Here is a 26,889-nt window from a genome sequence, read left to right as displayed (position 1 = left end):
AATGTTTATCAGAAGCATTTGGATTAGAGTTTTTGGTTTTAATTATATGGAATTTCAAATTTCAATCTTTTATGTTTGATTTTGAGGTTTAATTCCTCCTTTTGTCTCCCCTTTTTGAGGTTTGTCTCTGGGGTTTAGTTCTTTCAACTAGCCAGCTTTTGTCATCGGAAGATCAAATATTTCCGGCTTTGATTTCCTCTTTTGGGTTTGGATTCCCTTGTTTGGACTTCTTGTTACGGTACGTAACCTTGGATGAAATAAAATTAGACTATTGTGAAAAAAAAAATCGAAATGCCAAATTAATGATCTATAAAAGTGCGACCATGTTTTTTTTATTGCATTTCTTTCCGACTTAAACCTAAGTTCTTGTAATTCTTTTTTATATATGTAATTAACAATTTTAAAAAATTCAACATAAACAAATGCAACAAAATGAAGTGGGCCTATAGATGCTAACAAGTACAAACACACAAAACACACACATAAAAAATCCGCAAATACATATTAGTCTGACAAATCAATATACTCTTGCGTTCATTATACGTATATATATATATATTTTTTTTTTTTAAAAAGGGGAATCCTTATTATGAACTGAGACATAGTTCAATTTAATAGGAGTGTTATTTGACCAATAATGATTTATCTCCAAAAGTACGTTATTAAAAAGATATGACGATAATATTAAATCTTTATAGTTTGTTAGATTTATATTATTTGTTATTTAAAATGTTTATTGTTATTATCCAATAAAAATCTGGCTAACAGAACAAAGAAGATTTTTTTAGAAAAAAAAAAAGAGAGATAAATATATTATTATAAAAGGAGGAATTAAAAAAAGAAAAAGTGAAATGTTATTATAAAAGAAGAGAGGAAGCAATTAAGAAGAGAAGTAGCGTCCTCTCTTCAATTTCAACCGGCACTTTCTTCTCCTCTTCTTCTTCTTCTTCTTCGTCGTCTCTTCGAATATTACCTACACTTGTTTTCTTATATATATCTCCTTTCTTCCTGCACAGCACAGAGAGCTAGAGAGCCTTATATATATATATATATATATATATATCCATACCATAACAGAAATAAGTCATCAGGAGATTCAAGAATCGATTTGGTTTATTTGTTTCTAAATACATATTAAAAAGCGATCGAGTGATATTGGATGGTGAGAAGGGAAGAGATAAAGGAGGAGGAGAAGAAGGTGAAGGAGGAGGAGGTGAGAAAGGGAATGCGTCTTGGGAAATACGAGCTAGGGAGGACGCTCGGCGAGGGTAATTTTGGTAAAGTTAAATTCGCTAAAGATACGGTTTCAGGTCATTCTTTCGCCGTTAAAATCATCGACAAGTCTCGTATCTCCGATCTCAACTTCTCTTTACAGGTTTCCCCCCCTATTCTTGCGTTTTTTTCGTTTTACCATTTTCTAATTTTTTATTTTTTTAACTCCCAGTTTGACGGATCCAATTATTTAATTTAATTTAATTTTGTGAACAGATAAAGAGAGAGATCCGGACTCTGAAAATGCTAAAACATCCCAACATTGTTAGATTACATGAGGTGCGCTCGCTTATCCCATTTTTAATCTTTAGGTTTTTTATCGCGTGATTATGACTAGTCTAGTAGTATAACAATGTTTTTTTTTTTTTTTTTTTGTGATTATTATTGGTTTGTGTTTTTTTTTGTTTGCTTGCGGTGTAGGTTGTGTTTCATTTTTAGTACTTACCTGAATAATATGACAGAAAGTATTTACATGTTTTAAAAATTTAGTAAACTATTTTTAGTTTCATTTTATCTACCAAATTTTGCTGACGAGGATTAAAAACTCTCTAAAATCTTGGATCATATCGTTTGTTTTTTTTTTTTTAATAGATATCTTTGAGTACTATTTGAGAATATCCTTACAACTTTACATGTCTATTCGATTCAATCACCTTTTTTTAAAAAAATTGTACTAAAGTTTTGGGTCTTCGTTTTTGTACCCAAACATATGTTCGTTAACCTTGTTTTCCACGTTTCCCAATCAGCCACAATTTTTTGGAGTATACTGTATATTTTAAAAAAAATAAGTTTCTTTGATATGGTGGCTGGCTTCATGGCTTGGATGGCCGGTAACACAAATCTGACCTATTCCATTCAATCCAAGGGTGGGTCCTTAATCGTGAAAAATGCAGGATTTGTCGCTGAATCATTTACCATTGCTTAATCTTAGTACCTTTTTAACCTTTTTTTTTATCATGTGGACCCACTTTGATCTTATGTATAGTTTAATTTAATTTTTAAATTTTATTTTATACTCCACATCTATTATATATTGCTGTATCTTTGGGGTTTATTGTTGACGTGTAATTATTTTTCAATTGCTTTGCCTTGTTACATGAGATGATTGGTCTTGACTTTTTGGTTAAGCAACCTAACCTACATTATGGATTTCATATATTCGATACACGTATTCGTGCGTGGTCCACTTTTTTCTTTTTTCTAAGTTTAAGGCCGTGACTAACTCTGTCCTGTTGTGGTTACCTTTTTATTTGTCTGTTTCTTGTAAATTGTAGACACCTTAAGTCTTTTAGTGAATGCAACTCCAGTTTTCATCTTCTTTTTTTAATCTTTTCGTTTTCTTCTTGTTACTAAATATTTTGGATGCTAAAACTAATGTCCTCTTCCTTATGGTCACCATGCAGGTATTGGCTAGCAAAACGAAAATTAATATGGTGATGGAACTTGTTACCGGAGGAGAATTGTTTGACAAAATTGTAAGACCCCTACTACTACTAGCCTCTCTCTGCTCTTTTCTTTTAACAAGTGTCATTTAATTTTAAAAGCTAAACTCACACTCTGATTATAACTCTCAGGTCGCCAACGGAAAACTAACAGAAACAGAGGGAAGAAAAATGTTTCAGCAGCTGATCGATGGAATCAGCTACTGTCACAGCAAAGGTGTTTTCCACAGGGATCTCAAGGTTTGTGCTTTTCACTATTTTTCAAATCATGAAAACCCTATGGAATTAGTTCCCTGATGTGTTGTTGTTTTTTTTTTTTTTTTTTTTTTTTTCTATATTGCAGCTAGAGAATGTTCTTCTTGATGCTAAGGGACATATAAAGATCACCGATTTTGGCCTCAGTGCTCTGCCTCAGCATTTTAGGGTACTTAGCAAATATCACGATCTTAAAACCTATCACAGCAAAAACCATAACTTGTTGAATCCATTTGCTAATTTTCTCTCTGGCATTTTAGGATGACGGATTGTTGCACACAACTTGTGGTAGTCCTAACTACGTTGCGCCTGAGGTTTTAGCCAACAGAGGCTACGATGGTGCAGCATCAGATATATGGTCGTGTGGTGTAATCTTGTATGTTATTTTAACCGGATGCCTTCCTTTTGACGATAGAAACCTTGCAGTTCTATACCAGAAGGTAAAAAACCGCATCATGTCTTAAACATATTCCAATTCAAGACACACATATTGAAGAAACGAACTTGATAAAATATTTGATTTTAATTTCAGATATGCAAAGGAGACCCACCAATACCAAGATGGTTATCACCAGGTGCAAGAACCATGATTAAGAGAATGCTCGATCCAAATCCAGTCACGAGGATCACAGTCGTTGGTATTAAAGCCAGTGAGTGGTTCAAACACGAGTACATTCCTTCAATTCCCGATGATGATGATGACGAAGAAGAAGTTGACACAGACGATGATGCTTTCTCAGTTCAAGAACTCGTAAGAATCTGTTGCCTCAACTCTTTATTGCAATTGCATTTGATTCAAGTACAATGTGCTCATTTCTCTGTTTCTTTTTTTCGAATGGTGTAGGGATCAGAAGATGGGAAGGGTAGTGATTCACCAACCATCATCAATGCGTTTCAGTTAATCGGAATGTCTTCCTTTCTTGACCTGTCCGGTTTCTTTGAACAAGAGGTAAATAGTCTTTTACTCTGTTTCAGAGAAGTGCTCTCTGCTTGAGATAATGCATAGTAATAACAATAATTGTACTTTTTTGTATTCTCAGAATGTATCAGAGAGGAGAATAAGATTCACTTCAAATAGCTCTGCAAAAGATTTACTGGAGAAAATAGAAACCACGGTTACAGAAATGGGATACAGTGTACAAAAGAGACATGCGAAGGTGAGTCTTCAAAAGAAACACAACACGTTCTGTCTCATCTTTAGCTACTTTAGAATTTTAAAATCTGTAGAGGATCATTAACATGAAACTGCATTTTGTTTCAGTTAAAAGTAAAACAAGAAGAAAGCAACCAGATAGGTCAAATTGGTTTATCAGTAACAGCTGAGGTATATTAACAACTAATTACATTATATTATTTCACTTTTTTATACTTCTATTTAGAGAATATGTTTGACTAATGGAAGAAATTGTTATCATATCATAATAGGTTTTCGAGATAAAGCCGTCACTGAACGTGGTTGAGCTAAGAAAATCTTATGGGGATTCATGTTTGTATAGACAGGTATACTACAAGTTGTCATTTCTTAACTAAGATTCAATGGTTTGGATTTCTGACTACTAAACAAACATATCAAAGATGAAAACTGAATGTTAATTTTTTTGGGTGCAGTTGTACGAGAGACTATTGAAAGATGTGGGCACATCCTCGCCGGAGCAAGAGATAATAACATAGGTGTTGGTATTTTCGGCTGTAGAGATATAGCTCTAATATTTTTATCATATGGTACACCATCCATGTTCATATTTCATTATCTTTATATATATTTATATGAAAGGAGCTCGATTTATATATGATTAGTGCAAATAATTGCATTAGTTACTAGTATAAACCGTGGCGTAGATCATTAAGAAGAATTAGAGCTTTTTTGATTCACTAGTAGTACCCACCTTTGTATATGCTCTTTATTTGGTGTGGCAAAATCAGCTTATTAGCCAAAATCCCAAGATCTCTTCATTTATTTTTGTAAATACCCAATGCGATGCATTGATGCACATATATAAATTTGTAATAGTATGCTATGATGGTCGGTCTCAATTAACTTTACGCTCACTCATGGCCTATCAACATTTTGCCTCTTGTTAATGAAACAATTTCAGTTTTAAAGTCGAAACTTGAATGTAGTACAAATAAGCGAGCAATTAACAGGAGATGAAAATAAATATAAATATGATGTATCTCTTATTAAATTAATCAAACGGCTTTCTCCACACACAAAAAAAAAAAAAAACTCAAAAACGCAAATTAAAAAAAAAAAAACAAAAAACAAGAGGAGATTGAAGAAATTACGTCTTTATCTGTATCGACTAAACCAAACTTGGAACATAATTGAAAATAAATGGCTTACATAATCCTTTACGCCCACTTAATTCCTTTGTAGATTCTTCAAATTGGATTTTTATGCATTCACGGTCCTCTCCAACAATGTATACAAAGTTGTTTCTCTCATAACTGTATTTTGGCTCACAAACCACGGCCATTTTGTTCTCCTTGTCGACGAAGAAACTCACGTAAGGCGAAAACATAGAGCAACCGGGACTGTCTATATCTACCGTAATGAATTTGCTCCACAACACTGCTTTAGTATCAATCTTATTAGTCACCCATACATCCACCTTTGGAGCATCATAACGCTGAAGTAACATTGAGAGTTGTTCTTCTCTAACAACTGATAGAGCTATAATTTTCTGATCAGTGACCGCAACTTTTTAATGGAAAACGGAGACTTTTAAATACCTCTGTAGTAAAATCAAAGCTGAGTAAGAATGTATAGTGGTGGTTGTCCTTATACTTTGATGGAATGGTGATTAGGGTTTTTACTTCCACACGCTTTCAATACTTTTATATTGAGACGGTTCAGTCAAAAGGGTTACTCACTCGAGAAGACTACGGGCCTCAGCCCAAAACTTCCAAGATAACAAAACTATCCATAGCAAACGGAAGACACCACAATCTAAGGGATTTTAAAAGATTTTTGGTTTTTATTAAAATCATCTGTTACTCAATTTGTCATTTTTAAATTACTGTCCAAAACCAGTGTTATCAAATTTGAAATTTCTATAAAATCATTCAAAATCAATCACAATATCTTGTTATCCAATCAAAGATTTATTAAAATTTGACAATATCTTGTTTTGAAAATACTGATATTTAGGAGATTTTGGATACTTCTTCTGTTGAAAAACGAAAAATCCCACCTAGCTCCAAAGGTGATATTCTGAAGGATTTCAGAAAACAAAAAATGACAAATATCATAATCAAACTATTTTGGATATACGGTATATCCAACTATTTTTATATCATCAGATTCCTATATCTGGTCTCCATAAATGTGTTTTGAGTACTTGTTACTTCTTTGTAGCTTGTCGTTTGGTGTGTTGAATAAGAAAGAAAAAAAAATAGGATGAAATCATAACAACTATTGGTTTCCGCGTTAGATCTCTGTTTTGAGTAGTTGTTATTCGTTTGATCTTAAACTATGTCGTCATGTGAGTTTTGTGTTGATATGAGGGACAATGGGTTGAGATAGTTGGAGACATATTTTCCTTTTTTTGTGATGTAAAAATATTCTAAAATCACCTAAAGGTTAGTAATAAAATCTCACAGAATAACATATTATTTTCCTTTTTTGTTTATATAAAAAACTCTAACAAATAACCAAATCTTCTAAAAGTTCACTCAAATCTCTCAAATCTTCATTCTGTGTGTATATAGTTTAACGATCATTTTGAGTTTGGACCAGATTTGAAAATAGTGCCTTTGTATTTGATGCTGAAGAAACATCACTCGCACGCATTTAAGATAGCATGACAACAGAAATTTCGATCAATAATCTCAAAAGATGGAACCCAACTCTTTAATCAAACCCAACACACCAAAATGCAACCGCTAAAAACAATCATTTGACCAAACTTCAACGATGAAAAAGGATTCTCAAACCACCCATCAGACCCTTTTAAAGGTAGAACCAATCTATACATACTCAATCTCTTTCTCGAACAAGTTAGACAAAAGACAATGTCGAAATCCCGGTTTAAGTCTGAAGTGATCTTGAGTTGAGAGGAGTTGTACCAGCAGCTCCGATCTTCAAGGATGAATCTGCAGATACCTTCACTTTAATGGGCAACGATCCTACCCTGATGATGTCATCAGCCAGAGATCCTGTCACCTCTCCAGAGGAGTCTGACTTGCGGTCAGAGCTGAGAGATGAGGCCGGTTTAGACTTGGCTTGGGTTGAGTTAAAGGTGGTACCAGCAGCCGTTTTAATGTTGAGAGAGCCAATCTTCAGAGTGGAAGGAGTAGAATCTTCTCTAGGTTCCTCTGTATTGCTCTTTTCATCCCCATCTGAGTTTTTTAACTGCACTACTTCTGTTTCTGCCGAGGTTACTGAAGGTTTCTTGAAGACATCTTTGGAGATTTTCTTGCTTCTGTCAGAAATATTCGGTTTGGGAATGGGAAATGGGCTGCGAAAGGTCCTGAATGGAAGTCTTGCTTTCTCTTCCTGCATGAGTCTCTGGCGGTTTTCATAGTACATAAAATCATCTAATAGGGAAGTCCTTTCCGCATGATTTTTGAATAGTTTTAGCGCCTCGAGTCCTTGTTTCAGCATTACCTGCACACAAACCGAGAATGATAAGATTGAGGTTTCAGAGTTCTTGGAATCTGGTTCACAAGTGAAGTGTCAAGATTAAAATAACACAACTCACCTCTTGTGTGTCTCGGCTGTTGGTCACTGGCTTATTCTCGTTATTGTGTAAAATTATGTGCCTGAAATAGCTATTAGGAACATCTTTAATGATGTGCCATTTGACAGGAAAACTTCCACTCCATTTGTCTTGCTGCCAAAAATCCATGTCTCGGTTGAAGGAAACTGGACCGGTCATCTTAGCCACACCACAGAACAGACCACTGGCATTGACCTAAAGCAGGGGAACAACATAAGCACAAAGTATGAATGCAAGCACATTAGCACAAGGCAGAAAAAGTAAGAATGGACTCACAGAAAAGAATAAGAAAATAGGGCATTCACAAGACTTCTCAGTGGCTATTCTCTGAGCATCTTCATATACACTCTGCAATTTCTTGTTCCCATGCAGTGTTGATGACCAGACACCGTATTTGATGCTCTTGTGAACATCATCTTCACTATACGATTTAATCACAAAAAACTTGGCATTGCTGTGATCTGTTCTGATATCTCCTTTATTATATTGATCAGGATTTATCACAATGTTTCCTTCTGCATCAGCATTTCCAGCTTTGGTTGTATAAGCTTTGACAACAAACTGATTTCTTGATCTTCTCGTTCTTGAACCTCGATAATGTTCGCTCGTATCTGGACTTCGAGTGAGGTGGTTATCACCCACGCCATCATACATCTTGGAACGAGGTTTGTAACTATTTGAGGCAACGGATGAAAACCCATTAGCAATGTCTAACTGCCCATAAGACAAGCGTCTGCTGCTGGAAACACTGTCAACGGGAGCAGTTTTGCCCTGCAAAAACACACACGACTTCAGACTCAACATAGAATTTAATGACTAAGATAGCACTGTATTATCAACAAAACACTCCTTGTAATGCATAAGCACACCCAATATTCAAAAGAAAAACAGAATCAAGAATTATTTTCTACGAGAAATCACCTGGAGAGAATGTGCAGGAGCTGGAGCGAAATCATTCTTGGAGACTCCTGGCTGTTTATTCTGTCCAGTGCTAGACCTTAGTTTCTCATAGGTCCTATCCAAAGAATTAACTGTGGAAGATTTTGGAGCATCTTTTGGGAACCCGGAAATTGCTGAACCATCTCTCTGTCTGGATCCTCTTATATCACATTGACCACCATTGGCTAAATCAGTCGCTACCAAAGAGTCTGTTGAACTATTCGAGACAATATCAGGCTGAATAACGTATGGAACATAAGTAGGCGAGGATGCAGCATTCTCATACGGGGCGCTGGAGTAATACTGCTGGAATCCAACAAACGAAGAGTCAACGCCTACTGAAGCGCCTGGTATGTAAGGATTGTACGGATTGTAAGGAGACTGTGCATATCCATAACTTGGTGTATAGCATATATAGGGAGAATTTTCATTTTGCCCACCCTGAAGACGCAAGATTAGAATGTCAGCTAGGTAAGACGATTAACAAAAACAAAAACAGCACGTTTGTGTGAATGAAGATTGTGTGAGATTTCATGCACCGTGTATTGGACCTCTGAACCATCTACACCAGCAATAACCTGATGGTTCTCCCATTCGACGGATGAATCATAACCTGTAAAAAAAAATCCAGAAGATAAGGGAATTTGCAACCTTGAAAACAAGAATGGTAAGTAAGTTTCGTGAAGCAGAGCTATCAACCTGAACAGTAATAAGCGGGGTAATACGTGCTCTGGTCAATGACAAAATCAGGGGCTCCCTCGGTATACATTTCTTCAATTTATCTGATGAGTTTGAATAAACACCTGAAATACATATTAAAACAAAAAAAAACTTCAAAACATGGGACTTTCATGACCATTGTTCAACGAAGAATCAATTAAACTTGAAGAAATCAACTAAAGAAGCCTAAAAAAACAGATTTCTCAGTGAAGATACAAATCCCGGAATAGAGAGAAACAAAGCACATATCAGATAAATCTGAGACTCTCTTGCAATACAAAAAGAGAGCTCCACTAATCAATTCTAAACAACACTCAAAGGTGGTCACTTCAAACAAAAAAGAGAGCTCTAAATGCACACAGAGAAACCCTAATTACTCGATGGACGGAAATTATACTTCAAAAAGAAAAAAGAACGGCGATAAAAAACCTCTAACAGCTTAGAATGCAAAGCAACTATATATGCATAAGAGCTTACATCAACGTGAAGCTAAGAAACGAAATCAAATACGCTTATAAGCACAAAAAAGAACAAATCCCAGATAGAAAAGCAGACAAATTTGATAACGATACCAGAAATTAGGCAGAATCAAGTCATACTTGACCTAAAAAAGTTCTTCGAATGGAGAAAATTTGGGGGTACCGACAAAGAGGTAGAGTAACCGAGAAAGAGAGAGAGAGAGGTTGGGAGAGTGAGTTCAGACGAAATAGTTGTGAGATAATGCTCTGCTGAATCGTAACCCTAACACTGAGATGAGTGAGGTAGAGAGAAACGACGAGAAGATTCGCTTCAGTGACGAAAAAATAAAAATGGAAAAGACAGAGAGAAACCCAGAAGACGCGCAAACGACAGATTCCACTGTGTTTTGTTTACAATACGCAGCGTTTTCGATCGAAGAATCTAAGTGATGCTAAAGTCGATAATACCCTTGAAATTGACCTTGACAGGTGGGTTTATAGCCAATGGTTTGCAAGATCCCTTGCCAGAAACGGTAAATAAAAAGGTCGTTTGTTTGCCCAGATTTGTATGGCCTACATGATCCAGATATATAAAATTGCATACCACTAAAAAAATAAGTGAACAGTATTGAAAATTCGTAACCGTATATACAAACTTGAAATTTCTTTAAAAAATATCTCAGAATCGTCAACACATCAGAAACAAACAAACCAGCATCAAAACTTGGAGAAAGAGAAAACTCTTGTTTAATTTAATGTTTAGAGGCACTTAGAGAAGAGACTTGTGTAGACAGGAAAAGAATTGACAAAGGTTGAGATAACTTCACAGGGTATGAGTTTTATTACTTTCTCGTGATGCTTCTCCAATAATGATAAAACCAGTTTCTGCGGATCAATCTCATTCAGAGAACCTGCAAAATCAAGTACTCAAAGAGCATTAAGCAAAGCAAAAAAAATTGTTTCTTATCTTGTTGTGATGATCAAACTTACCCAAATCAATCTCATCTTCCTCATCATCTTCATCCGCCTCTTCGATTACTTCACTATCCTCCAATTCTGCTGCAGCTTTAGCATACCTTTCCAGAAATTCTTCCTCCGTTTCTTCACGCTCATCATCGCTCTCGGAATCCTGCTCAAAAAAAGACACAAGATGAAACAGCTTATTTGGGAAGAAACAATTCATTAGAAGAGCTAATGTTGTTTCATGAAAGTAGAAGATCAATTTTGCAACTGTGCCAGCAAATTGACTGCTTATCTGAGTTTCTCTTCTTACACTAGTTCTAACGAAAAATTATGAAACATACTTTGAATGTAATTTAATAACGAGTACTAGAAATCAAATCAAACCTCGTCATATGAATCAGTTTCTTCAGATTCTGTCTCTTCTTCTCCGGGTTCTCCATCATCCTCATCATCGTCTATTTCTTCGTTCACTTCCTTTAGCCTCTGACAAGCCTCCATCAATGAAACAAAGCACTTCCTTGCCAAATCATCACTTGCATTCCCATGCTTTACATCTAATAGCTGTTCAATCACCTTTACTAGCGTCATCACTGAAGACAAGTGGTCTGTTAGTCCATGCTAATGTATTTATGATTAAAAACAGCTACTACATATATACAACTAAACCTTCTAAGATCATGTTGCCTAAAGCAGAGTTTTAAACTTGTGAACTGTAACTGGAAGTTTAACAATTCTGAATCATCAGCACATTAGATTTATCTACTCACCATATAGTTTTACTTCAGAAGTCAATGCTGGAGTGGCATCAGATTTAAGCGAGTACAATGATGCCAATGAAAATGCCCATAGCTCAAATCCTCCAGATATCACTTTCTCTAAAGCGCTTTCCACAATATCAGAATAGGAGATATAGCATGATGATACCGCCAGTAATAGAGGCCTCCACAAAGTACAAGGTTTCTCACGCAATCCTAGAAAATGAGAAAAGGCTGCTTCACTGAAGACCATTGCCAATGATTTTCCCACCCCTTCGATGTCAGAAGAGTAGTCTGGTACATGTAATAATGTGTGGACACAAGAACAAGCCCTCCTTGTGGCAGACGGGTACTCAAGTATAGCTTTTCTGACAAATGAACCAATGCATTCAACAATAGATTGTGGATGGACTGGCATGGCTGGAGGGGATGGCAAATCTCTGAAAAGGAAACTCCTAAAACCATATATGTTGTTTATACCCACAACATCTTCTATGCAGTCAAAAATAGATAAGTCCTCCGACTCTTCCCAACTGTTCCAGCTAGCAAGAATATCGGCCCAAACTACGAGTAATTCAGTTAGTCTGAGCTCCACGAATACATTGCAATTAGTAGAAGCAATCACAATGAACCGCAACATCGTCGAAAAATGATCTATGCATGAAGTCGGAGGCACATCTGTTGTCTGAACCATGCAAAGATAAAAGGCAGACCAGTATCCTAAAATCAGAATCGTGTTTCAATTTCTATAATTACAAGTACGTGGAGAAGTCATAATGTTTATAAATAACACAAAGGGATTAGAGTAAATTTTAATTACCAGCCATGCGTGTTGTAAAAGTGCTGACAAAGCTTTGCTGATGGTGCCTTGACCAGTTAGCCATATTTCAGTCGCCTGATTATTCTCCTCATTCGCTTCAGGCTTAGAGCTCTCATAAGTCTGAGCCATTGCTACTAATGTCTCAAGGCCACCTAGGATAGCCTAAAATGAAAAGGAAAAAAAAAATTAAAAAATAGGTTGAATTGACTTGCAATGTCCACTAAAGATAGTCCAAAGTTCACAATTACTAGACCAGGAACAACAGGAATTCTACAAATATTTTGGTTTAGTCCAGGATTTCATGTGCGTGATATAAAAATTAGCAGAATGTGTCAATTTTTTTTTACTTCATTACACAAAGAATACATTCTGCTACATTCAGCTTCAGATATTAGCAAAGATATTAAGAAAGTGGAAAGACAGCAATAAAATATACCTGAGACCATGGATCTTCACTAGGATGCATAAACGTCAACAAATTACTAACTAGCGAAGAGACAATGTACGGAATATGTGTGGCAATAGCTTGACTTCCTGACTCGATCACAGATCTGAGAAGCTGAAACAAAATGCCATCCTCGTCCTCCTCACTACCAATCCTACCAATAATAATCTGAAGAAGCGGCAACCATTCAGGTGGTTGGTACTCATTCTGAAGAGAACAAACATATTCTTTGAGTTAGATATGACAAGCTCACTTTAAGATACAAGTGCCATTGTTGATGTAAGTGCTGACTTACTTCGAGTAGTGAACCTATTCCACCAGCAGCTGAAACACGCACTGGGTAACAAGAGATCTCCACCTGATCTGGCATTGCTAATGCCTTTAGTAGGGAAGAAAAAATATCTGCATTCATCTCCTGAAAGCATAAAGCAATTAATCAAATATGTGATCACAGGAAGTAAAACATTACAAATTCTAATCAGTGACTAAAAGAATATCATCTTCCAGCAAATGGTTTGCATAAATGAAAAGTAAAATTTACACCTCGAGTAGGCAGGTCGCAAGCTCTCCAAGTACCCAATTTGCAGATGCAACCAAGTAAGGTGTGCAATCAGGTGTAGAATAAATCGGTAGCACACGGGTACGGACAAAAGATGCCACATACTCAGGATTTTGTTCTTGGATAAACTGTCGGAAAAAGGGAGCCATTGTAATTCTATGCACTCTATCAGTAATAAATGCTCAACTCCAAAAAAAAGAGAACCAGATTTGCTCACCTCTTGCAGGCTACCATATGCCATTAGAACACCAAAATAGCTGAGATGTCAACATAGCAATAAAGTCAGTTTAATCACAAATTAAAAGGGAATGAAACAAGAAAATATTAAAGTGGAAGAGAACAGTAAACACAAAGCACTCCAACCCGATATGACATGTTCAAAATGTTGAATAGTTGTCTCAGAAGTCTAGCAAATAAGATAACAGAGAATCATATATATATATATATATATATATATACAGTATACTGAAAAAATATCAAAAAGTTGATGACGAGCTTGGGAAACATGGCATTATGGAAGACCAACTTGCAAAACGAGTTTTTAAAGTTCCACTAAAAGAACATAGTTTCTGATACCCACTGCAAGCATAAATTAGTGGTACTCACTGCGCCAAACAAAGATGTACCATTGCTCAGAGCTTACAAAAGCATTTTTTATTTGGTTTAGACATCTGCCAAGAATTTCAAGGAGTTAGAATCAGAAGTCATGAATATGTATAGGAACTCACGCTGTTGAAGTACTAGCATCCAGTATGTAACTTTTCGACGGCACAGGAAATTTTGACAAAAATGGAAGCACCAGTAGATCTCCCATGCATCTTTGGTTATTTCTTCTGCTCTTTTCACCTTTCTTCCGCTTACATGCTGCTGAGGAAGCTTTATTTGTAGTAGATACTGGTGGTCCCTATAAGAATTAGATCATAACCTATAAGAACCTATGAACGAATAGCTGAAAAAGTTGATAAAATAGATCATAACCTATAAGGTGATTCTTCACCTTTGACATGGCAAGGACACCAAGCAAGTTCATAGCACTTTTCCTGGCTGTAAACATGTCCTCCCTCCACCCAGAAATTTCTTCCTGCCAAACGAAAATGATATTATTTCATAGCTTCTGGACCATAGACATAAAAATAATCCGTCTAGAGAGAGAGAGATAAGTTTCATACTAGTTCAGATGGAAGGTTTTTCCTTATGAATTCATCTGCATCTTCTTCCCACTCAGATATGTCCTACTTGCAAAAGCAACCCGGAAAGACCAGTAAAGTTTTTGCAATAATGGTAGTAAGAAATGCTTGCAACACAGATTACGACAAAGGAAAGCGTACCCTCTCATTCAGCACCAGGGCTGGAAAGATTGCAGAGTCCAACAAAAAAGAAAAATGGGGTGAAAGTAATCTCCATCCCTGTTTTTAAGGTACAAATTATATTTGCTTTCATAGACATTTGATCATTCTATTTAGATTTTTTGTGAACATTCTAACAACTTACAGGACCAATTTCCATGACGCGTGAAATTACATCAAAAGCAAGTGAGATAATTCTCTCAGTTAGGCATCCGAGCTTCTGCACATGATAGTAGGCACTCATAGCATTAGCTTAAGAAGATAGTAATATTTTGATGAGAAGAAGCAATTTTTGTAGTAACAAATTTTGCTAAAAATACTTACACTGATGGTTGAACTATGTTTCACAATCTTCATTGAGCAAATTACTATCTCTGGCACTAATCTGCATAAATCAGATATAATAGGCGTGGTAAATAAGCATTGGGAATGCTACATTGCTAAGAAGATTTTAAGGTGTTTACATACTTGTCAGAATATTTTCTATGTCTGCTGACAAGTGTGCCAAAGAGGAGCAAACTTCTTTTTCCAGCTTTCGACCTAATCAAGTACCCATCTGAAGGAGTCACACTCCAGTCAAAACTCAAGGAGTCTAGAATTCTGATCACATCTCGACAGAAGGAACCAAGCAGAGGTGACAAATCAGATGGCATATGGGACTTCACCTACAACACAAAACACCCTTAACAAAATTATCACAGTAGATTGTACAACATGAGAAATTTGATATATTACGTTTAATAATCAATGACAAAAATCACCCAGACATGCAACAACAGTTCTGGAAACTTCGTCTATCTGAAATATAAACTGACGGTATGACTTACTGAAAAGTATAAGCATTTGCAGATAATGTGGAGTGTCTTTTCCAATTCTAGTTCACCCCATCCATGTGTAGTCAAAGCCTGCTTAAGAATTATACCAGATAGGAATACTCATTGAGACTCAAAGAGCAGATACATCTTACATAAAGTGTGAGCAGATGAAGAAAAAGAAAACAGTAAGAGAAAAGGATAACCTTTTCAGTGAGATGATGAAATACTGACACCAAGGGTACAAGAATTTCTTTCGTGATACTCTCCAGCTGTTGTGGTACTGGCTCCTTTGCAAGTTTTGGTTGCAGGAAGTACTGCAAAGCAAACACACAAAAATAAGCCACGCCCATTTAAATAGACCACACAGGACCAGGTTCAAAACAGAGGACTACCACTTCAAAACACACATGTTTCCAGATTTTGCAGTAGTTCATACTCTTAAATATTGCAGCCAGAAGCAACAAAAGCTCACAACCAAAATAAGGGATGCTAAACCATAATATATGTAACACGGGATGCAATATAGGAGAGCTGATGGAAGAGAGAGATAGAGAGATAAAAATCTAAGTTTAAAGCCATCACTTCATTAATATAACTTTCGTACGAAAGAGAATGTAACAAATACCTGAAAAGGCTTTACAACTGTGAGCAATACCATCAGAGCATTCACAGTACTCCAGCTAGAGTTTGAACTGTTAATTAAGCTGCTCTTCTCGATAGCAGAGCGCAGCTCTGGTATAAGTTCAGGCCATGCATTTTTCTTCACAAATTCTGACACAACAACAATGTGGAGCTGGCCACAAGTGAAGTAAGATGAAGGTGTGCACAAGTGAAGTAAAAAAATATATACAGGAAGAAGAAAAGCTTATTGAATGCCTACCAATTCAAGTAAAACTTTAAGAACTGCAGGCTCTGCGTGAAGCAAAGCTAGGAGAAGCTGATCCTTAAACTCCTTGCTGACTTCAGAGATTGTCCCTTCAATCCCCGTGTTCCGTCTGGTAAAATTCTTTAGATATGTTGCAGCGGCAACTCTCTGGCTGGGATTTTCACCTCCTGTCAATCAGAAAAAAAAAATTGAAGTAGCACTCAATCAACAGCGATTGATAGAACCAAAAGAGTCAGCAGAATGAGTTCAATCATGTATGAGTGTTTGTATCAGCTGAATCAAAATATTGCTAAGGATTCAATACTCTTCATAAACTACCTCTAGAATTACCAACCAACCAGCGCCACACATAAAACGGAACTAAATCATAAACTCAACAAATTTTGTAACCCTAATTGTGCAAATCGATTCGAGGAAATCAAAATCACATCTCTAAATCAGAAGTCAATGCTTTGGAATAAAGTGAATTGCTTAAAGTAAATCGGGTAAAAAGTTATAAGACAACAAAAAAAAAAAAAAGAGAAGGTTACCGGAAGCGATGGAGAGAAGACGATAAGGGAAGTGAGGGAGCTCCGTAGAAAGTCGATCCAGAGCCTCCGTTGCCTCGCGGACTGCAACTCCATCAATGGAAGTAAGCGTCTGGTCGAGAAGTCGAACAATCTGAACTGAGTCATCGTCGCCGGCGAACATTGCGTTTTTTTTTTTTTTAATTGCTTTTTCATTTTCTTCCCTCCAATGCTTCTTTTCTTTATTTTTACTGATGAAATTGGAAAACATCACTGGCGGGAATAAATAATTCAGGTTAATTCAATTATCTGATTTTTTTTTTTTTTTGAAGTACAAGATTGAGTCAAACAAGCCAATGCGTAGGAACGTTGTTCACATAATGGTAATTAAGTGCGGTAATGTGCGAACATGTCGCGCAAGATTATTCGCTTTACCATTCTGGGAGCGAAGAACGTAGACAAAAAAAAAGAAGTAAATTCCGCCTTATCCGTCTGAATGTCCTCCAAATAAGGCATAAAAGTTGGCCACTCGGCAGGCGAAGACACCATCTTCATTAAGTCGGAGCAGTCGGTGAGAAAAACAACAGATTGATTATCCGTCTCAATCATACAGCGCATAGCCCAAACAAGGGCTTCAATCTCGGCATGAAGAGGAGATAGACTACAGCGATGGTTGGCAGCACCCATAGTAGGAGCATCCCCCAGGGCGAAGTACAAAACCATCCTCTACCCGCATAACGATCTGTTGCTTTCCAAGAACCATCTACAAAACAAATATAGCTCGATAGAGACCTAGGAACCCGTAAGCCCCCACTACCACGATATCCTGCCGCAACGGGAACATCCTAAGCTAATACCCGATCATCCACTTGAGCCGCAACCCATGCTTTTGCCTCATCCTCCGCTAATCGCAAGATGGCTAGGGGATTGGAATCGAGGTTACCAAAAAGTTTATCATTACGCGCTTTCCAGATATACCACATAATCCAAGGGAAAAATTCATATTCTGGAACATTTGTAAACCGCCAAAAACGAAAATCCATATTTGTGAAAACAGACTCCAAGGGGAAAAAACCCGGGGCTGTTGGAAAATGCGACAAAGCCCAGACCTGTCTAGCTGGCGGGCATTCAAAGAGAGTATGATTAATCGTCTCCTCCTGAAAACCACACAAACCACATATGGCATCACAGCTCATACCGCGTTTGCAGAGATTTGCTGTAACCGCTACACAACCTGAAAGCACTTGCCACATAAAATGACGAAGCTTTGGTGGACACCTGATTTTCCATACAAAAGCCTGAATTAGAACTCCTATCAATAAAATTTGTAACTCGGAGCAAAGGGTCAGAAGACGGCCATGTGCTGAATTTTGCTTTCGTATTATTAGTAGTCGACATATAAAATTTAAAGGGAGACAATGGTGGACAACGAGTCCCAAGTTCGGCTTGTCATTCAAAATGTCATAGCTATGGTGCACCCGTGCACCATGTGAGATAAAAGAAGACCTCAGGACGCCAGGATTCTTTATGACACTGCAATTTATCCTTGCTTTGATGTTTAGAGTCACACGTTCTTGTCCGACCATATTCTATATATAAAACTTGTTTTCCCCTCTGCCCCGATTATTGAGAACCTCCGCCTAGCTTCCATCTCCGGCACCGTCGAGACTCTTTCCTCCTTTTCATGGCTTGCTTCTTAAAGATCTCTCTTTTAATTTTGATTTGGCCACTTACTCAATCTTTTCAATTTCTCCCCGGTAAACCTCTTATCAACGGTGGCTTCTCTGGTAAATCTGAAAGGTTTTTCCCGGCGAAACCCCACTCATCTCAACCGTTGATAGCCCTATCTCTGTCGCACCTAAACCTAGAGAAACCTCCTTTGTCCAGCGGCGCTTCAACGCTCAAATCTGAGGCGCGTCTCTCTGATACCCCCAGATCTACAGATGTTGGATCTACTTTGTCTCCTCCTTCATACCTCCCTCTCCGGATCTCATCGCCGTTATTGACCTCCACACCTCCCTCTCCGGATCTCATCGCTGTTATTGACCTCCACACCTCCCCCCTCGATTCCAGTATGTTCCCTCGAGTTTCAGTTGTACGCTCTCGGGAGTCCTACCGTCAAAACGGCTCAATTCGGGCTTTGCTCCAGTGATGACATCGGGAATGAGCGGCTGCGGCGCAACCCTAACGTCCCTTGGTGCTCCTCGACTGGACCCTCTTGTACGCCAAATGGGCTTCGGCCCACTTATTTTCACATCGAGGCCCTGTGATCCAAACCTATTTCTTCAAAAGTCCAGGTTCGTTCTAAATATTTCATTGTTCTCCCGTAACATACATTTGTGTCGATACATGGAACCATTTGTCCGAAGACTGCATTTGGAACATAATCAATCAGTGTTGCTAGGGGGTACAATTCTTTTTTGAAAACCTTGCCATTTGAATCACCCAAGGGTACTACTCATATTTATCACTGTTTGAAGAAGTCCGACATTATGACCCCGTCTCTAAGGAGCGGTGGTTACCGAAAATTCTCCAACCTATCCTCCTCTCCATGTCATATGATCCTCGAGTCCTTTCAAAAGTGTTGCTGCATCTTATGTCTGGGATCCCAAAGCTTGAGGAAGAACGGCATTATGATCTCCTACCAATGGCGAGGAGATTACCGTACTTTCCTCAACCTTCTCCCACCATCTCCCTTGCTTCTCGAGCCATGTCAAAAGCAAACCATCAATAGCCGGAAGCTTATTCCCACAGCCCAAAGCTTGATGAGTTACGACATTATGATCCCATCGTATTCCTGCCATACAAGCCTATTTTTTCTAGTGCTAGAAGCTTCGCAAAACCTAACCATAGTCGTGACAACCCTAGAATCAACTCAAACCTTTCGACGCTTTTTACGAAAGCTTTTTGCTGGAGGAGGGGAACCCTCCGGACGTAGATGATATCATCACGACCTCTCTTTTGCAGAAAAAAGGATTGATCAAATTCTATAAGAAACGGTCTCTCCAACGCATAAATGGTTGGGAGCTGAAAATTTCCGAGCAATTGGAAGCCGCTTTCGATTTCGGCTATTACCTTCTCCATTACTAGACTGGAGGAGGTGTCCCGTACCCGGGTGCCATGGAGAATTAATGCATTAAATTCAGCAGACGCTTCCTCAGCTCCGAAGCTTGGTTTGTTTGTCTCGAAGATTGACAACGAGAGGAAACGTCCCCAGTGATCACGATTCAATTTGTTAAATGGAAACTGCGAACCTTACTAGTGGAGGTAGGTACTAGCCATTCCACAATGGCACTAACCTTTCCCGGATCAGCCTTGACGAAATTATTCCATCGAACATATTCCCCCCTGGATCTATTGAAGACGTTGCAACAAGTGTCGAAAAGGCCTCTCGTCGGTTGGTTGATTCTCGAAATCACCTCTTGAGATGAAATCCGTGAAGTTTTGACCTTGTTTTAGAAGCCGGGGGCATCCGATCACTGAATTGAACCCTCGGTCTCTAAGGAATGGTGATTACCGTAACATCTCCAAGCAAACCTTACCCAACCTTAAAGCTGAATCCACCCTCCCCTCTGCTAATGAGCAGACCTCTCCATTGAGCCTCTTGGCCATGGAACCTTTCTCAACGTCCCAATGTCTATTGATAAGAACAATTCTCCATGTCCACGTCTTGTCCGTGAATATGGCTTTGACTTCCCTTGGAATCGCTTGTGATTTGGTTGTTCACCGCCCTTGTCTCCGATATCTCTTGGAATTGTTGTCGAACTACCTATCCTTTTTATCGTCTTATGCTTATGGTTGTAACTTTCTTAAATTTGGTCTTGTATTGGAAGAAACTCTAAGCTTTGTAAGCTATTATCCGAATGAATGAATGAAACAAGACTTTTGAACAAAAAAAAAAGAGTCACATGTTCTTTTACATAAGGAAAAATGATGATTAGCTATACCAAATATAGGTCAACACATGACCACACATACAAACAATATATATATTTTGTTAGCTATAAGAACTATTGTCATTACATAAGAATATGCATAAACAAACATGAGTTATCTGTACAACACCATAACTATCTAATTCCGATGATTTGTTTGCCAGAATTCGGTATTGACTAGCGTTAACCAATATTGACTGTATGTGTTTGCGCAAAAAAACAAAACAGTTATAGTTTGTTGTTAAATAGAACCATTAATTTCTATAAATTTCTACAAAGCCGAAGAGATGTGATGTGAGAATTTCTGATCGAATAATTTTTTTTTGTTCCAATCCAGTAAAAACAGTTATTATAGTCCAGAAAAAAAAACAATTATTCTAGAAGTTCATTACTTTAATACAACATGTTTGCGGAATATATTGAAGTGGTTACAAGATTAGTTTTTTTCTTTTACGAAAGTATTCTGTAAATAAATACTAGCTAGGTTTGCATTTAAAATGTATCTTCAGATATCTTACCAGTATGAAATAATCGATAGTAGATACCCCGTAGTAGCCGAATAAACTCCCAACTGCACCGTTAATGGTTAACAGACACGATACCAAAAATGGCATATGTACCACACTCCTCGATGCAAGTGCGTTTTTCTGAGAGCGGTTAAAGTAAATGATTTGGATCGAAATTATAGGTGTGATTGTTCATATATGGGAGCATATTAGTTTTTTTGTTATTTGAATAATTTTTTTTTCCAAAATAGTGGATGAAGACAACAAATTTCATGTTGCTGAAGATTCCTAAAATATATTCATTATAATTTACATTTTTTGTATCTAATATTACATTTTTGTAGAGAAATTTCCTCAAACGGTTTTTTAACATCATAAAATTGAAAACATATTACATATTGTTTTTTTTAAACAAATAAACAAATAAAAAGTTAAGCAAAACATATGTAAAATATAAGCAAAACATATGTAAAATATAACAAATAAAATAGACGATCATATGTAGTACTATCTTTTTTACACTTTTTGTTTTGACAGCTCCAATTTGATTGAATTCAACCAAAATTAACAATTGTGTACATACATTTCTAAAATTAAAATTAAAAAAAATGATTATAAATTCTGCATTTTTTCTTACCGCATGTAATATTGGGTAAATCGCTTGCCATTGGAAACGGAAAAATGAAGAGACTGATGATTGAGCAAGGCTCCTTGTACTGGCCAAATCCCCCATCCCAGCGTAGCTAGGAAAAATTATTAGTCCAATCATCTTGATACTTAGGTTGCTATCATTCACGATCACCTGCATATGGAATGCATATATAATTATATATTGATAATAGTTATAATAAAAATAAAATTGGGTACGTAAAAATTACTTACTTGTTTAGTACGGTGTTCTCCATCGAAAACAACCATCAAGTAAACGACGTGAAGTGCCGCTCGGAGGATATTGATCACAAGCTTCAATATGTTCCCCTGATGAGCCGCGTCAATTGCCCACAACACGTTCATGCACGCCAAAGTCACAAGATACGGTTCGTAATTCTCATTTTTCCTAATCTTTTCAGTTAACTCATTCATTGTCGTCCACCTATTTATTATATTAATACATATTACACATTCATTAATTCGTCGATCTAAGCACAATATTTAACAAAGGGAAATTAAAGAAGACTCACATTGGGTAAAGATACACACGGCCATCGAAATGAAATTGCCTTTGCAATATAACATGCAAAAAAAAAAAATGTTATAGCGAAAGAATTAGTACCTTGAATATAAATCGTATTTGTTGTATGTAAAAAAAAAGTGAATTAAAAGACAAAGAGTGTTATTATTCATTACCTATAACTTCGAAAACGTACATATTCAATCTGGAGAGCTTATTAATTTCTTTGGTAAAGTTGTATGTGTTTTAAGAATTAAGATGAATTATGAGTTATTGTGTTTGCATGCATGCTGTTTAAATAGCCACAAATATGACCATTATAGGTAGGCTAGCCTTAAGTCGTGTAAAAGTTTTAATATACTAATAGGGCAACAAGTTAATTAGTAATTTTGTTATATATGCTCATTTACTTGGATGGAAATCGTAATCACTTATAGATTGTACTAGGATTTAACCTATGGTATACCACGGGACAATTATTTAATTTTACTTATAATGATGTTTGATTTTAGCGGTATTTATTTTAGTAATAAAATTATATATTTTTAATTTTTAATCTTTTTATATTTAGTGATACGATTATTCTTAAAATTATTTCTAATTTTATCATGAAAAACACTAAAATTATGAATTATAACTGTTTGTATAATGTATATTTAATCAAAATAATTAACTGTTTTATTTATTTAAAATAATACTATTTGTTTGATATATAATTATTTAATTTAATTGATTGTTTATTTTTCAGTGTATACAGTTTAATGATTGATTTTTCTATTTTTTTATTTTGGAATACATATATAGAAAAGAAATTTGCTATTAATAAGGAATTTAAGTAGAATTAATTAGTTTCTATAAAAAAATTGATTCTGTCAATTTACCATATTTTACTTCTTGCTTTTAGTGCAATTTTGTAGGGACTAAAATTTTAAATAAGCAAAATTAAAAGGGTAGAACCCAAAATGTACTTCAAAAATGTATATATAGATTAGATTTTCAGTTTAGGAAATTTATTAATGTTAATATAATTATTGAGATTGTAAACTTTAGTTATAGAAAATTTGTGGTATATCATTTAAATTTGAGAGTAACTAGCATCAATAAAATAGTTTTGGAGATTTAATGAGTTAAAACTTTAATGGGTAGAGTTGTTTTTGGAAAAATCGGAATGTATAAATGTTGTTAAGATTTTATGGCAATAAATGTATTGTTTTTGGAAAAATCGGAATGTATAAATGTTGTTAAGATTTTATGGCAATAAATGTAACAAATGTTAGTCAATTTAAGAAAGTTTAGTATTTGAGTTTCTCTCCCATGTTATTTATGAAATTTCTTTAGGGGTTATTGTTGTAAATAAAAAATTAAATAACTAAAACTGTTAATATAGATACCATCATAACAAACTTATAAATTTATAATCCAAGTGATGAACAACTTTAATAACACGTTTTCCAATATTTTTTACACACACCCCAAATTAGTATTTAGGTTGATTGATATTTATTCTTTTTTTTTTGTTTTTTTTGTTTTTATTTACTTTATAGAAATTAACATCTCCAAGTTGCTCATACACATAAACAAGTAATTTTGTATCATCCAAGTTAGGAACAACTTTTTTTTTTTTTTTTTTGATCAAAGTTATGAAAAACTTTAATAACACAACCCAATTTTGTGTTATATATATATATATATATATATATATATATATATATATATATTACACACTCTTATAGAAATTACTCTTATATATAGCTAACATCTCCATTTGCACAAAAAAAAAGGTAACATCTCCAAGTTGCCCGTCCCAATCTTCCAATACGTCGGGCCTAGACGTAAATTTGGTTAGAGACGACTCCATTCTATAAAAAAATTAAAAAAATATTTCAAAAATTCCACCGATTGATTGTTTTTTTTTTTTTTTGTTCAAATCACCGATTGATTGCTAAAATATCATTATCACTCTGCAGTCTCAGCTAAATTATTTTTTATGAATATATATACAACGAGAACAAATACATTGTGATTTTCAAGTTTAAATGAATTGATACCGTGGAGAATATTGATGTGAGAACTTTTTTTTATAGATTTTGGGTTTTTTTTTTTTTTCTATAAGTCTCTCATTTTAGAGTGTACGTTCTATCCCTAATGAAATTAACGGTACCTATATGAGTTGTATCATTACTTTTGAATGTTTTTTTTTGGTTAGTGAATTCAGTTGATGAAAAAGGTAGAAAGATAAAGTAAGACATATGTATCATGTAATAGGATAATAATTAATTCAGTTAAGCGTATCCATAAATGTGAGAGGCAAACATGTATTATTTTCAAATAACAAAAAAGTAATCTATCCGTTATTATTTATTTATTAGTTTTGTTTTCTTTGAAACTAAAACATTAATTATTAATTATATAAACACTCTTTAACCAATGATAAAATAATATGCAAAATATTAAAAGTCAAAAACAATTAAAAACTAATTAATTATGCATTGAAAACTGAAATATTCATAGAATTTCTATGAAAATTACCATTCTAAAGGATCAATCAACTATTAAAAAAACTGAGGGAGCAGTATTTTTCAATATATATATATATATATATATATATCCAAATTTTAACTATTTGACAAACAAATTAAAAGAAAAAATTGAAAAGAAATAATACCTCACAAAACAAGGAAGTTAAAGAAAACAATTTCAAGATAATATTCCAAATTTCTTTGTCCAAAAAAAAATATATACATAAACTATTATTAGGATAATAATTTAACAAACTATACCATAACGAGGTTTCATTAAATCTAAAATTCAAATTTCCATAAACCTTTTTAGATAGAAAAGAAAGGGAAAGAGAAAAAAAAATTCAGCAAAGTAGAGAAGACAACAACAATGAGGAAGCTCTTCATCTTCTTCTCCTTCCTCCTCTACACAGTCACAACCCTAACATTTCCGCCATTAACAACCTCAGCATAAACATCGTGCCGTACACTATGCGGCAACATCCCAATAAATTACCCGTTCGGCATCGACGTCGGCTGCGGATCTCCTCAGTTCAAAGCAATGTTCAATTGCTCCACCGATCTATATTTCACCACTCCTTCCGGAAGCTACAAAGTCCAGAGCATCGATTACGAGAAGAACACTATGGTAATCTTCGATCCGGCCATGTCTACTTGCTCGATTCTTCAGCCTCACCACGATTTCAAGATGTCTGATATACAGAACGCTCTTATCAGACCTTCGTACGACACCGTTTTCGCGCTCCTCAACTGTTCCAACGACTCTCCGGTTCATAATCGTTACCGGAATCTCTGTTTTAATGCCGCCGGCCACTCTTGCGACGAGCTTTATAGCTCTTGTACCTCATTTCGCATCTTCAATACTACAACACCCTCTGGTATGAACTCAATTTTTGGTATTTGCTCTTAATTAATCCCTAATTCGAACGATTTGAATTAATGTATCGATTTTTTTCCCCCAAATTTTGAAATCTGTGTGTATTCAGGTAATAGTACGGTTCATACAACGCCGTATTGTTGTTTCACTAGCTACGATACGGTGCGGGTGATGAGTATGAACATCTTGGACTGCTCGCATTACACCACGGCGATTGACAACGGGAAAATGAGAGGCGTGGCTCCTTTGGATTGGTCCTATGGAATCGAGCTTTCGTACGCGGTGCCGGAGATTGGTTGTGACCGTTGCCGGGAGTCAGGTGGCACTTGTGGTTTCGACGCGGAGACGGAGATTTTTCTTTGCCAATGTCCCGGTTCCAACAACAACAACCCTACGAGGGAATGTGGTAATTACCGTTTCAGTCCCTCATTATTTACTTATTTATTAATTTCAAACAGAGTGCATAATTTTTCGTGATCAATTTAGTCCTAATTAGACAACAATACATTTCTTAGATGTAGTTTAGACTGCAGTAATCGTTGGTTAGATTGAACTGGTTTGTTAGATTCTTTTAATATGTTAGATTTTGAGACGTTACATTGTATTTTTTTTTGTTCTATTTCAGGTGGAGGTATGACTAATCAAGGAGGGTTTACTTCTACCAACTTAAATCATACAACAATTCTCTTGATCATGTTCATGTATTTTGTTTATTCCATTCTGTGACATATTCATATATTAATTTTCATTTTATTAATATATGGACTATTTTTGGATTAAATTCATCTTTCATTTCATTTTTTTAATTAATATCAGCTGAAAGAAATTAGTTCGTAACATAATCTGCATGTAATCATGGTAAACGACAGATTAATCGCATGTACATCACAATAAATTGTATTTAACAAACCATATTTTTTTTCCAATTTTATTAATTGAATTCAAAATTTAGTAAAACACCAAAAGGTTCAGCTATTGA

General features: G+C 35.7%; 3 protein-coding genes and 1 non-coding gene across 6 annotated transcripts; 2 read left to right on the top strand and 2 right to left on the bottom strand.

Annotated features, from left to right (window-relative positions):
- The first annotated feature begins 818 nt into the window (after positions 1-818).
- On the top strand, positions 819-4,906 carry LOC104782309 (CBL-interacting serine/threonine-protein kinase 1). Its single transcript, XM_010507212.3, has 12 exons — positions 819-1,375; positions 1,489-1,551; positions 2,676-2,747; positions 2,847-2,954; positions 3,058-3,138; positions 3,230-3,409; positions 3,502-3,720; positions 3,814-3,918; positions 4,010-4,126; positions 4,231-4,293; positions 4,395-4,469; positions 4,578-4,906. The coding sequence occupies exons 1-12, from the start codon at positions 1,160-1,162 to the stop codon at positions 4,638-4,640; spliced, it is 1,362 nt and encodes a 453-aa protein (XP_010505514.1). The 5' UTR covers positions 819-1,159; the 3' UTR covers positions 4,641-4,906.
- A 1,803-nt stretch (positions 4,907-6,709) lies between these two features.
- On the bottom strand, positions 6,710-10,192 carry LOC104705249 (YTH domain-containing protein ECT4). Its single transcript, XR_015559057.1, has 7 exons — positions 9,922-10,192; positions 9,329-9,432; positions 9,169-9,242; positions 8,612-9,070; positions 7,967-8,461; positions 7,673-7,885; positions 6,710-7,578 (listed from the first exon to the last, which is right to left on the bottom strand). It is a non-coding gene; the product is annotated as a YTH domain-containing protein ECT4 (transcript).
- A 243-nt stretch (positions 10,193-10,435) lies between these two features.
- LOC104782301 (uncharacterized) lies at positions 10,436-17,199 on the bottom strand. 3 transcript variants are annotated; one of them, XR_015559055.1, is made up of 21 exons: positions 16,927-17,171; positions 16,391-16,563; positions 16,136-16,303; positions 15,714-15,824; positions 15,523-15,600; positions 15,164-15,360; positions 15,020-15,080; positions 14,841-14,915; positions 14,678-14,755; positions 14,519-14,581; positions 14,347-14,430; positions 14,078-14,253; positions 13,567-13,606; positions 13,334-13,477; positions 13,086-13,205; positions 12,782-12,997; positions 12,346-12,507; positions 11,538-12,245; positions 11,155-11,360; positions 10,798-10,936; positions 10,436-10,718 (listed from the first exon to the last, which is right to left on the bottom strand). XR_015559055.1 is itself a non-coding variant. In XM_010507199.3 (21 exons), the coding sequence occupies exons 1-21, from the start codon at positions 17,171-17,173 to the stop codon at positions 10,567-10,569; spliced, it is 3,363 nt and encodes a 1,120-aa protein (XP_010505501.2). In that variant the 5' UTR covers positions 17,174-17,199; the 3' UTR covers positions 10,436-10,566. The 3 variants fall into 3 exon arrangements, 2 of the variants coding, with proteins under 2 accessions (XP_010505501.2, XP_087309152.1); XM_010507199.3 differs by having other exon boundaries at positions 11,538-12,210; positions 16,927-17,199; XM_087453026.1 differs by lacking the exons at positions 14,347-14,430; positions 14,519-14,581; positions 14,678-14,755; ... (6 more) ...; positions 16,391-16,563; positions 16,927-17,171 and adding an exon at positions 13,956-14,020 and having other exon boundaries at positions 11,538-12,210; positions 14,109-14,247.
- Positions 17,200-25,295: 8,096 nt separating this feature from the next.
- Positions 25,296-26,691, top strand: LOC104782287 (uncharacterized). The gene is made up of 3 exons (XM_010507173.3): positions 25,296-25,911; positions 26,020-26,316; positions 26,536-26,691. The coding sequence occupies exons 1-3, from the start codon at positions 25,575-25,577 to the stop codon at positions 26,634-26,636; spliced, it is 735 nt and encodes a 244-aa protein (XP_010505475.2). The 5' UTR covers positions 25,296-25,574; the 3' UTR covers positions 26,637-26,691.
- Positions 26,692-26,889: the final 198 nt, after the last annotated feature.

Source organism: Camelina sativa, chromosome 1 (genome assembly GCF_030686135.1).
Source record: "Camelina sativa cultivar CO46 ecotype springtype chromosome 1, ASM3068613v1".
Taxonomy (NCBI): domain Eukaryota; kingdom Viridiplantae; phylum Streptophyta; class Magnoliopsida; order Brassicales; family Brassicaceae; genus Camelina; species Camelina sativa.
Note: the sequence above shows the minus strand (reverse complement) of the source record. Positions and strands in the feature narration are given on the sequence as shown.

Excerpts from the sequence above, each read along its gene's own strand:
- LOC104782309 (XM_010507212.3), top strand. The coding sequence starts at position 1,160 with ATGGTGAGAAGGGAAGAGATAAAGGAGGAGGAGAAGAAGGTGAAGGAG. Across the intron at positions 3,410-3,501 it reads TTGCAGTTCTATACCAGAAG|ATATGCAAAGGAGACCCACC; the intron begins GTAAAAAACCGC and ends TTTTAATTTCAG. Across the intron at positions 3,919-4,009 it reads CCGGTTTCTTTGAACAAGAG|AATGTATCAGAGAGGAGAAT; the intron begins GTAAATAGTCTT and ends TTGTATTCTCAG.
- LOC104782301 (XM_010507199.3), bottom strand. The coding sequence starts at position 17,173 with ATGTTTTCCAATTTCATCAGTAAAAATAAAGAAAAGAAGCATTGGAGG. Across the intron at positions 14,756-14,840 it reads GCGTCATGGAAATTGGTCCT|GGATGGAGATTACTTTCACC; the intron begins GTAAGTTGTTAG and ends CCTTAAAAACAG. Across the intron at positions 14,254-14,346 it reads GTGTCCTTGCCATGTCAAAG|GGACCACCAGTATCTACTAC; the intron begins GTGAAGAATCAC and ends TAATTCTTATAG.
- LOC104782287 (XM_010507173.3), top strand. The coding sequence starts at position 25,575 with ATGTTCAATTGCTCCACCGATCTATATTTCACCACTCCTTCCGGAAGC. Across the intron at positions 25,912-26,019 it reads CAATACTACAACACCCTCTG|GTAATAGTACGGTTCATACA; the intron begins GTATGAACTCAA and ends GTGTGTATTCAG. Across the intron at positions 26,317-26,535 it reads CAACCCTACGAGGGAATGTG|GTGGAGGTATGACTAATCAA; the intron begins GTAATTACCGTT and ends GTTCTATTTCAG.